This window comes from Trichechus manatus, unplaced genomic scaffold, assembly GCF_000243295.1.
Source record: "Trichechus manatus latirostris isolate Lorelei unplaced genomic scaffold, TriManLat1.0 scaffold00265, whole genome shotgun sequence".
NCBI classification, from domain to species: Eukaryota; Metazoa; Chordata; class Mammalia; order Sirenia; family Trichechidae; genus Trichechus; species Trichechus manatus.
Genome location: NW_004444201.1, coordinates 1,861,841 through 1,872,243, shown reverse-complemented (window position 1 = coordinate 1,872,243; position 10,403 = coordinate 1,861,841). Strand labels below are relative to the sequence as shown.

The 10,403-nt window shown below is 39.5% G+C and overlaps 1 protein-coding gene across 9 annotated transcripts in view; it reads left to right on the top strand.

The window, feature by feature from the left end:
* CCSER2 (coiled-coil serine rich protein 2) overlaps positions 1-10,403 on the top strand; it is a 285,551-nt gene that overhangs the window by 209,381 nt on the left and 65,767 nt on the right. For all 9 annotated transcript variants that reach the window (XR_002822873.1, XM_023724846.1, XM_023724847.1 and 6 more), the window contains one exon: positions 7,703-7,789. Coding sequence is in view for 7 of the 9 variants with exons in the window: in XM_023724846.1 (XP_023580614.1) it covers positions 7,703-7,789 (87 nt within the window). In the remaining 2 variants the exon portion in view is untranslated. Of the gene's footprint in view, positions 1-7,702; positions 7,790-10,403 lie in introns of those variants that run through there.

Genomic DNA, 10,403 nt, shown 5'->3' with positions numbered 1-10,403 from the left:
CTTTACCTGGTTTTGGTATCCGGGTTATGCTGGCTTCATAGAATGAGTTTGGGAGTATTCCATCCTTTTCTATGCTCTGAAATACCTTTAGTAGTAGTGATGTTAACTGTTCTTTGAAAGTTTGGTAGAATTCTCAAGTGAAGCCATCCAGGCCAGGGATTTTTTTTTGTTGCTGGGAGTTTTTTAATTACTTTTTCAATCTCTTCTTTTGTTATGGGTTTATTTAGTTGTTCTGCCTCTGTTTGTGTTTGTTTAGGTAGGCAGTGAGTTTCTAGAAATTTTTCCATTTCCTCTGTGTTTTGAAATTTGTTAGAGTACAGTTTTTCATAATATTCCGTTATGATTCTTTTAATTTCAGTTGGGTCTGTTGTGATTTCACCCATCTCATTTTTTGTACAGGTTGTTGGCTTCCTCTCATATTTTTCTTTTGTCAGTTTGGCCAGTGGTTTATCAATTTTGTTGATCTTTTCAAAGAACCAGCTTTTGGTCTTGTTAACTCTTTCAGTGGTTTTTCTATTCTTTACTTCATTTAATTCTGCTCTAATTCTTATTATTTCCTTTCTTCTGGCACCTCAGGGCTTGTATCACTGCTCTCTTCCTACTTGTTTGAGTTGTAGGGTTAATGTTTTGATTTTGGCCCTTGTTTCTTTTTGGATGTGTGCATTTATTGCTGTAAACTCACCTCTGAGCACTGCTTTTGCTGTGTCGCAAAGGTTCTGGTAGGATGTGTTTTCATTCTCGTTTGTTTCTATGAATTTCTTTATTCTGTCCTTAATTTCTTCTATAACCCAGTAGTTTTTGAGCAAGGTGTTGTTCATTTTCATGTTTTTGATTTTTCTTCCTTTTTCTAGTGCTGATTTCTACTTTTAAGGCTTTATGGTCAGAAAAGATGCTTTGTAATATTTCGATGCTTTGGATTTTGTTAAGGCTTGCTTTATGGCCTAATATGTGGTCTGTTCTGGAGAATGTTCCGTGTGCATTGGAAAAGAAAGTATACTTGGCTGCTGTTGGGTGGAGTGTTTGGTATGTGTCTGTGAGATCCGTTGGTTGATTGTATAGCATTTAGCTCTTCCGTGTCTTTGTTGAGCTTCTTTCTGGATGTTCTGTGTTTCACTGACAGTGGTGTGTTGAAGTTTCCTGCTACTGTTGTGGAGCTGTCTATCTCTCTTTTCAGTGCTGTTAGGGTTTGTTGTATGTATTTTGGAGCCCTGTCCTTGGGTGCGTAAATATTTATTATAGTTATGTCCTCCTGGTGTATTGATCCTTTAATCATTATATTGTGTCCTTCCTTCTCCTTTGTGGTTGATTTTACTTTAAAGTCTGTTTTGTCAGAGATTAATATTGCCACCCCTGCTCTTTTTTGAGTGTTGTTTGCTTGATCTATTTTTTCCATTCTTTGAATTTTAGTATGTTTGTGTCTTTAAGTCTAAGTTGTGTCTCTTGTAGGCAGCATATGGACATATTGTATTTTTTAATCTAGTCTGCCACTCTCTGTCTCTTTATTAGTGTATTTAGTCCATTTACATTCAGCGTAATTCTTGCTAGGTATGAGTTTAGTGCTGTCATTTTGATGTCTTTTTTTGTGTGGTGTTCACAGTTTCTTTGTTCCACTTAATTTTCTGTGCTGAGTTGTTTTTCTTTTCATCTTTTTCGTTGCTGTTGATTCTGTATTTGCTAAGTCTTTATATTTTTGTTGTTTTTTATTTTGACTTGTAGGATTGTTAGTTTCCTTTGTGGTTACCTTTATATTTAACCCTATTTTTCTAGGTTTATACCAGTCTTTTATTTCTTTATATCACCTTGACTTCGTCTCCGTATGAAAAATCTATGTCTGTATTTTTTAAGTCCTTGTTTTTTGTTTTAATGTTGGCATCTTTTACATATTGACATCTGTTTCTGTATTTTCAGTATTTTAGCTTTGATTTCTTTTTGTGACTTCCCTATCTGGGTTGATATCTGGTTGCTCTGTCCTTTGTTCTAGTCTTGGAATGTTATCTGATGTTATTGATTTTCTAACCAGAGGACTCCCTTTAGTATTTCTTGGTTTGGTTTTTGCAAATTCCCTAAACTTCTGTTTATCCGGAAATGCCCTAATTTCACCATCATATTTGAGAGACAGTTTTGCTAGATATATAGTTCTTGATTGGCAGTTTTTTTTTTCCTTCAAGGCTTTATATATGTCATCCTATTGCCTTCTTGCCTGCATGGTTCCTGCTGAATAGTGCAAGCTTTTTCTTATTGACTCTCCGCTCTTAAAATTCTCTCTTTATCTTTGGTTTTGTTAAGTTTGATTATAATATGTCTTTGTGACTTTCTTTTGGTGTCTACCTTATGTGGGTTTCGATGTACATCTTGAATAGATATCTTGTCATCTTTCACGATATCAGGGAAGTTTTCTGCCATCAAATCTTCAACAATTCTCTTTGTATTTTCTGTTATCCCCCCTGTTCTGGTACTGCAGTCATGCCTAGGTTATTCCTCTTGGTAGAATCCCACATTATTCTTAGAGTTTCTTCATTTTTATAAGTATTTTTATCTGATTTTTCCTCAAGTAAGTTGGTGTCAAGTGCTTTATCTTCAGTCTCTAATTCTGACTTCCATTGCCTTAGTTCTGCTCCTATGACTTTCTTTTGAGTTGTCTAATTCCGAAATTTCATTGTTAATCTTCTGGATTTCTGATTGCTGTCTCTCTATGGATTCTTGCAGCCCTTTAAATTTGTCATTATGCTCTTCTCTAATCTGTTTAATTTCCTCTATTGCGTGTTCTGCGTTTTGCTTAATTTCCTTCCTAATTTCTTGAAGAGTTCTGTATATTAATCTTTGGTATTCTACCTCCGGTAATTCCAAGAAATTTTCCTCCTCTGGAAAATTTCTAGATTCTTTATTTTGGGAGCTTGCTGAAGCCATCATGGATTGCCTCTTTATGGGATTTGATATTGACTGTTGTCTCTGTGCTGTCAATAAGTTATTCTATTTATTTTACGTTTGCTTACTGTGTCCTAGCTTCTTGTTTTGTTTTGATATGCCCAAATAGGCTGCTCGTATGAGCTAGTTTGATTATTGGCAACTTGGAAGTTCTAATGTCCTGTCAGCAGGTGGTTAGCTCTGTTACTAGGTATGTGAGCTCAGGAGTCTGCCCACTCCTCCTGTATGGATTCAGCTCACGTGCCCAGATAGATAGCCACCAAGTGTGTGGTGTAGGCTCTCACTTACAGTCCTAGGCAGGCATGTGTAATTGGTGTAGGCACAGGCATCTGGCTGCAGCAGAGGGACGCACTCTGAGCAAGGCAGGGGGCTGATGGCTGTTCCCAAGTGTCCAGGAGGAAGGCATGTCCCTGTTCCCTAGTGCGCTTAGGTGGGTAGGTTTTGCAGCCGGACTGTGAGCAGCTAATGCTGTTAGTTGTAAGAACTTGGGGCACCTCTTATTCACGGGCCCCTGTCGCAGGTGGCTCAGTGGCGTGGGTGGAGCCACCAGTCCTCAGGCCCCTGATGTGGATAGGTGAAGACCCTGCTTAATGGGCATAGCTGTGTCAGATGTCAGGAACCTGCCACTTCTCAGCTCTAACAGTTGAAGTTAGAGTTTCGGTATATACCCTGTTGTGCTGCGGTAATGAGGGCCTATGCTGTTGAGATGTGCCCACACAAGTCTATGCAGGGAGAGAGGCACTCACAGTCCGTGGATCCCGTATGCCTGTGTCTGGTAAAAGGAGATGTGCCTTCCCGGAGTTCCTGGTTTAGGGGAGCCGGCAGTTTATTTTTTCCTGTTTGTTAATTTGTTCACTCTCCAAGGCAGGGAAAGTGGCTCCAGGCGTGTGACGGAACCTACTTCCAGCCCAGGGGACTCAGCAATTGCTGAAGCAGAGAATGGAGCGGGGAGGTAAATGGGAGAGAAGTTTTTCCCTCAGGGGGGTGTTTTTGATCCATGAGGTAAGCCGTACGGAAGTACTTATCTTTTGTCGAGGGCCGCCTCTCACTTATTCTGTGTGGCCGAGTAGACTTTCAGCAACTGGGTCTCTCCCGGTTCGGAATATGCCTTCTGAGCACCGATGCTTGCCTGCCTCACTGCTTACCGCTAAGCTGATCAGGCCTGAAGGGCTCAGGCTCTCGCCGGGTCAGGTCTGGCAACTCCTCGCTGCTCCCGAACTGTCTCTCCCTCCCCTTGCCACTCAGTCTGGTTCCTCAACTCTGCCTTTGCTGTCAGGGCTCCCAGATTGCCATATATAATTGAATCACTTGTTTTTTCGGGTCTTTGTTGTAAGAGGGTCCACCCAAAGCATCTGACTACTCTGCCATCTTGGCCCAACCTCCTCTAATCTTTTCCTTATGTCTTTGCTTTTCTTCATTCTCCCTTGCTGCAGATGGGGTGAGACTAGTGAAGTATCTTAGATGGCCACTCACAAGCTTTTAATACCCCAGATGCTACTTACCAAAGTAGGATGTAGAACATTTTCTTTATAGACTATGTTTTACCAGTTAAGCTAGTTGTCCCAAGTGAAAGAATATTTTTTATAGTGCGTATTATCTTTAGGTTTATTTTTAGTAGCAGAAAGCTCTTTTCTTTTTTCTATATTTCTTAAGCACATAGTAGTATTCTTCATTTATTTAATATCTTTTAGTAAAATTATTGTTGGTTTTTACATCTTGCAGGAACAAATAACCTCACAACATTGATGGCTTACAAGAAAAAAGGTTTTTGTTTTTTTAGTTGTGCTTTAATTTCTCATACAGAAATTTATACACGTATTGTTACGTGACATTAGTTGCAGTCCCTATAATGTGACAGCACACTCCCCCTTTCCACCCCAGATTTCTTGTGTCCATTCAACCAGTTCCTGTCCCTTCTGCCTTCTCATCCTGCCTCCAGAAAGAAGCCGCCCATCTGGTCTCATGTATCTTCTTGAACTAAGAAGCACACTCTTAATGAGTATTATTTTATGTTTTATAGCTCAGTCTAATCTTTGTCTGAAGAGTGGGCTTTGGGAATGTTTTTAGTTGTGAGTTAACAGAGCATCTGGGGACCATGGCTTCAGGGGTTCCTCCAGTCTTAGACCATTAAATCTGGTCTTGGTATGTGAATTTGAATTGTGCTCCACATTTTTCTCCTGCTCTATCAGGGACTCTCTGCTGTGTTCCCTATCAGGGCAGTCACTGATGGTAGAGGGCACCATCTAGTTCTGGTCTCAGGCTGATGGAGTCTCTGGTTTATATGGCCCTTTTGTCTCTTTGGCTAATATTTTCCTTGTGTCTTTGGTGTTCTTCATTCTCCTTTGCTCCAGGTGGGTTGGGACCAATTGATGCATCTTAGATGGCTGCTCGGAAGCAGAAAAACGACTTTTTCTCATTTATGTTACATATGGATGCAGATTAGTTGGGAGTGTGCTTCATATGTCTTCTTCATTCTGCTCCAGGTTGAACAATCATACTCTACCCTGGAACGTGTTCTCGTCACAGGGGAAAAAGAACATGAGCAAGAACCACACATGCCTTTTGCTTGGATGTTGCCTAGTTATTTCCTTTCATGTATTCTTGGCCAAAGCAAGTCAAGTAGCCAAACGTGGTATTAGAGGCACTGGGAGGCATAGTTTTCTCATAGGCAGGGGCAATTATTGGGAATAAGGTTGTATATAGAACATTCAAAATCAAAATAATGTGGGCTAGTAGTCACAGCTAGTTATTCTAGTCTTAGCTCTTTTACTTATTACCTGTGCCTGCTCAGATCATTTTGTCTCTGGGCCTCCATCCTCTTGTCAGTATTATGGTATTCTAAATTAGGAGGTCTGCAGGGGGTATCTCTAGTTTTAAAAAGTTTTACTTAACACACCCAGTCAAGAATCATTGACTTAGATGATCTCAGATGATCTTGGGGTTTTTTTTGTTTTTTTTTTTAAGTTTTGTGATTGACGTTCTAAAAGCAAGTTGACCTTTTTTCCTGAATTTTATTTTTTGTGAAAATAGTTTTTTACCTTTAAATAAATTCTTTTTAAAGAAAAAAATTTTTAATCCCGACTGTTTTACACAACTGATGTTTTTATTTTTTCCGTGTTCCTTTGGTCCATTTGTTCCATCAAATAGTGTTATATATAGATAGGATTTTATATTCTGCTTTTTAATGTTAATTGTGTAGAAGCTTTAAAATTTTACATAATTATATTTATCATTTCATAATAACTTCATTTGCCACAGTTTAGAAATGATCTGTAAACCGTCCTATTTTTCTCTTGGTTTATGGTTTCTAAAATTTTCTAAACTGTTTTTAAATTTAGGTGAAGATCATTTTTTGTATATGATAAACAGTCCTTTCCAATTGTAGTATACATAATGACAGATTATGAAAATCTTTTTCTCCCCATTGCTGTATAATGCTTATTTGGCATGTTAAAGCCTTTATAACATGTCTTTTCTGATATTCTCTTAAGGAGACTGTACTTTGTTTTTCATTCTTCACACATCTGAAGTATAGGACATACTTTCTTCAGAAACAACACATTATAATTATTTGCTTGTATATTTTTTCCTCTGGAAGATATGATATGTCATTCACTTACATATTCTAATTTCCTCACTTGTACTAGTTCCACAGTAGGAGTACAAGGAACTCCTTAATAATTGAGTAGTGATACACAAAAGAGGCTAACTATATAGTAATGAAACTTTACATTTTAGAAATGTAAACTGATTTCTCCTTAACTTGACAATAGGTGGAAACCCTGGTGGCGTAGTGGTTAAGTGCTATGGCTGCTAACCAAAAGGTTGGCGGTTCGAATTCACCAGGCGCTCCTTGGAAACCCTGTGGAGTAGTCTGCTCTTTCCTATAGGGTCGCTATGAGTTGGAATCGACTTGACGGCAACGGGTTTGGGTGTTTTTTTTTTTTTTTTTTCCGACAATAGATTTTCATTTAATAGCATTAGGCATCATTTCTTACAGGTTGTTGATCCAGGCAGCTCTCCTCAGGGAAGTAGCTAATGGAAAAAGACTCTCCTACTGCACACACCCTCATTACTCCTCAGGCACATTTATCTTTTGACTAATTTCCGTGAACAACCCGTGAATGACTCTGTGCCTTGAATTATGCTCTTCTCTTTGGTTGTTTGTGCCCCTCTTTGTTTTCTCTGACAGGCATCTCTTATGTGTCTCTGGAAATCTAGTGGAAGTTCTTGGTTTTCATGTAATTTATTACACTGTATGGCCTATGTGGAACCCCCTGGTGTCACAGTGGTTAAGAGCCTGGCTGCTAACAAAAGGCCAGCAGTTCAAATCCACCAGCTGCTCCTATAGGGTCGCTATGAGTCAGAATCGACTCGATGGCAATGGGTTTGGTTTGGTTTGGCTATGGCCTATGTGCCAGTTTCCTTATCTGTAAAGTGAAATTATAGTACTAACCTCAGGATTGTCAGGATCAAATGCTTAAATTCTCAAATGTTCCTGGCACATAATAAGTACTCAGTAAATGTTAGCTGTAGTTGCTACAGCTGTTCATTCTTTCCATGTCTCCATTAGACAGTGACTTCCTAGAAGACCAAAGTGATTCTTTTTTATTTTTAAAGTTCAATACCTGGCATATACAGTTTACTTTAGAAGGACTCATCCCCCTAAATGAACAGTTCATTCATTGCTGCACCTTCCTCATTGATGTAATGTTTCTCATCAGAGTATTTTAAATGCAGTTAAGTATCTCATCTTAATTTTTTAAAAATATTTCAGAATGAAGATTTATTAAATGAAATACAGCAACTTAAAGAAGAAATAAAGAAAAAAGATGAAAAAATCCAACTATTAGAACATCAGCTTGTAAGTATTATAGTATAATATATAAAATGGAGGCTTTTCACACTGGGCAGTATTTTTTTTTTTTTAATGAAACTATGAGCCAGAATTTGGAGTTTGACTATTTTTGACTTTCAAAGTAGTACTGTTATTTTATTTTTAGATTATATGTATTCTAAAAGTATGTGATTTAACTGTCTAAAACTTTTAGCATTCAGTGTGAAAAGGGAATTCTTTCTTGATCTGTTTTTGTTTGGAAATATAAAATTCACCCGTTTATATTCATTTTATTCATTCAGGGTAAATGGTTTACTTTCAAGTCTGTTCAGAGAAACTGGTACTACTGAGTTGAGAACAGGGCATTTCCTTTCTCTGTGAGCAGAATGAGACGGGATAGGCTTAGATGTCTGTATGGCTGCCTGTTAGAATGAAGGCTGTTTCAAAAAAAAAAAGCTCCATTCCCACTGATGCTATAGAGAGATCCCTCAGAATCACTGAATAGGTTTGATTCTTTATAATTTGTTATTGTTATAAATTGTTCCAATTTCAAATTTTAATCCCATATGGAAGCCATTAAATACCGTGTCTTAAATTTAATGATAATTTAGGTTGTAGTAATATAAAAGGCCAGGATAAAAACAACACAGTGGGACAACTTCTGGCAAAATGGCACTCTAGGCAGAAGCTCCATGCCGTCCCTCCACGGCAGAGATCCAAAAAACTAAGCCAAACAGAGAAAACAGCAGTCCTGAAACCCTAAAACATCAAATGAAGAGATAAAGAACTCAGCCAAGCACCAAATGGAGTGAGAAAACTGACAGAGAACGGAGAGCAAGGAGGGATTCATGCAGAAGTCCCCTATCAGCTAATGCAGCACAGATCCGCCATCTTGGACTCCTATCAGAGACCAGCAAATAGGGGGTACGAGAAAGCAGCTTCACGGAGCTTCCAGCAGAAGACAAAACAACCAGTAATTTGTGATATACGCTTTCCCACCCCCCAACCTTCTTCGCCCCCACTCGACCTCCTCTGCTTCCCACGGCCACAGTCTCTTATCCGGGAAGCACTGGCTGCTTGGATTCCACCCGCCAACACTGGCCGGCTCTCTGAGTGCCATTCGTTGGCTGCTAGTGTTGCTTTTTTCCGCTTCTTTTCATTTCTTCCTTACCTCTCACCACCTCCCCCTCCTTTTGCTCAAATACCTGGCTCTGTGCACCATCTTCTTCCTGAGGGGCTGCGAAGCTCTGTTCGAGTATGAACTGCTTCCCGGTCTGGGCCGTCACGCTGGTGGGATCCCGGGGCTTTTGTTTGTTTGTTTGTTTTCAATTATTTGTTTGTTTTCCTTTTCTTGAGTTGGGAGCCTGTGCTGGTCGGGCATTGCTGCGCGGCTTGGAACCTACCCCCTCGGCTTGCGCAGACGTGCAGAGGGATCCCTGAGGGCATTTGTTTTTTTGGGGGTTTTCTTCTTTTTTTCTGTTTTTTTTGGGGGGCTTTTCTTGTCCTTTTTTTTTTAAACTTTGTTTTGTTTTCTTTTCCCTTTTTATGTTTCTTCATTACTCAGTTTCTTGTCTCTCTGTGCCTTCCTTCTCTTTCTGTTCCCTGAATACCTGGCGCTGAATACCTCTACGCTTTCTAGCCAGGCTGTACTGCAGCACCTGAGAACAACTTACCCAGACCTCAGAGCCGCACTGGTGGGATCCCTGGGAGCTTTGCTGTTCTTTTTGCTTTCTGATTTTTATTTATTCATTCTTTTCGTTTCTTTTTTTTTCTTACCCTTTTTGTTTTTCTCCATTTCATAGTCTCTGATCTCTCCACTCCAACGGCAAGCTCCCCTAGCACTCTTTTTTGTTTGTATGTTTTTGGCTCCTGTTCCTCTCTCCTGTCTCCCATATCCATCTTAGCTCCACACATAAGTCTCCCCGCTCCATCCTGCCTACCTGCAACATGAGCTTAACATCACGCGACCAAGCAGCACAGGCACAGCCTACTGGAACCTGCCCTGCACTGATTATCGACCCACCCTGGTGGCTGTAGTAAGTGCCACAAACAACCCATCCCGGTAACGCCTCTTCAACTAGACCTACCTGCTGTACCATATCTGAGTGACTGACCCTGCCAATTGGAGAAGGAGGCGAAAAGTATCATGCACACAGATGAGCAAACAAGAACACCCAGCCTGCCTGCTCAGACATAGCCAAATTTAAAAAAAGGATGAAACAAACAAATCTACAATTAATAAACAAGAAATATAACTACTGGTGCCCCGAAGACAGCAGACAATATCAAAACATTTACAAAAAGAGGACAGGATGGTTCCAGCAGGTGCCTAAAATAAAACACCAGATGACTTTCCAGTAGAAGGAAAGGCACGAGAACTACCTGATAGGGAATTTAAATCTCTAATGCTCAGAATTATCCAAGAGGTGAAGCAAAAAGCAGACAAAAATGAGGAAAGAATAGACAAATTCATGGAAAATACAGACAAAAAATTGGAGGAATTGAGGAAAATAATGTAGGAACAAAATGCCAAAAGAAATTCACAACTAGAAATTATACAAAAATAACAGAAATCCAAAAGATAAACAACAAGATTTCACAAATGGACAGTGTCATAGAAGAGCTGAGGAGCAGATTTGAA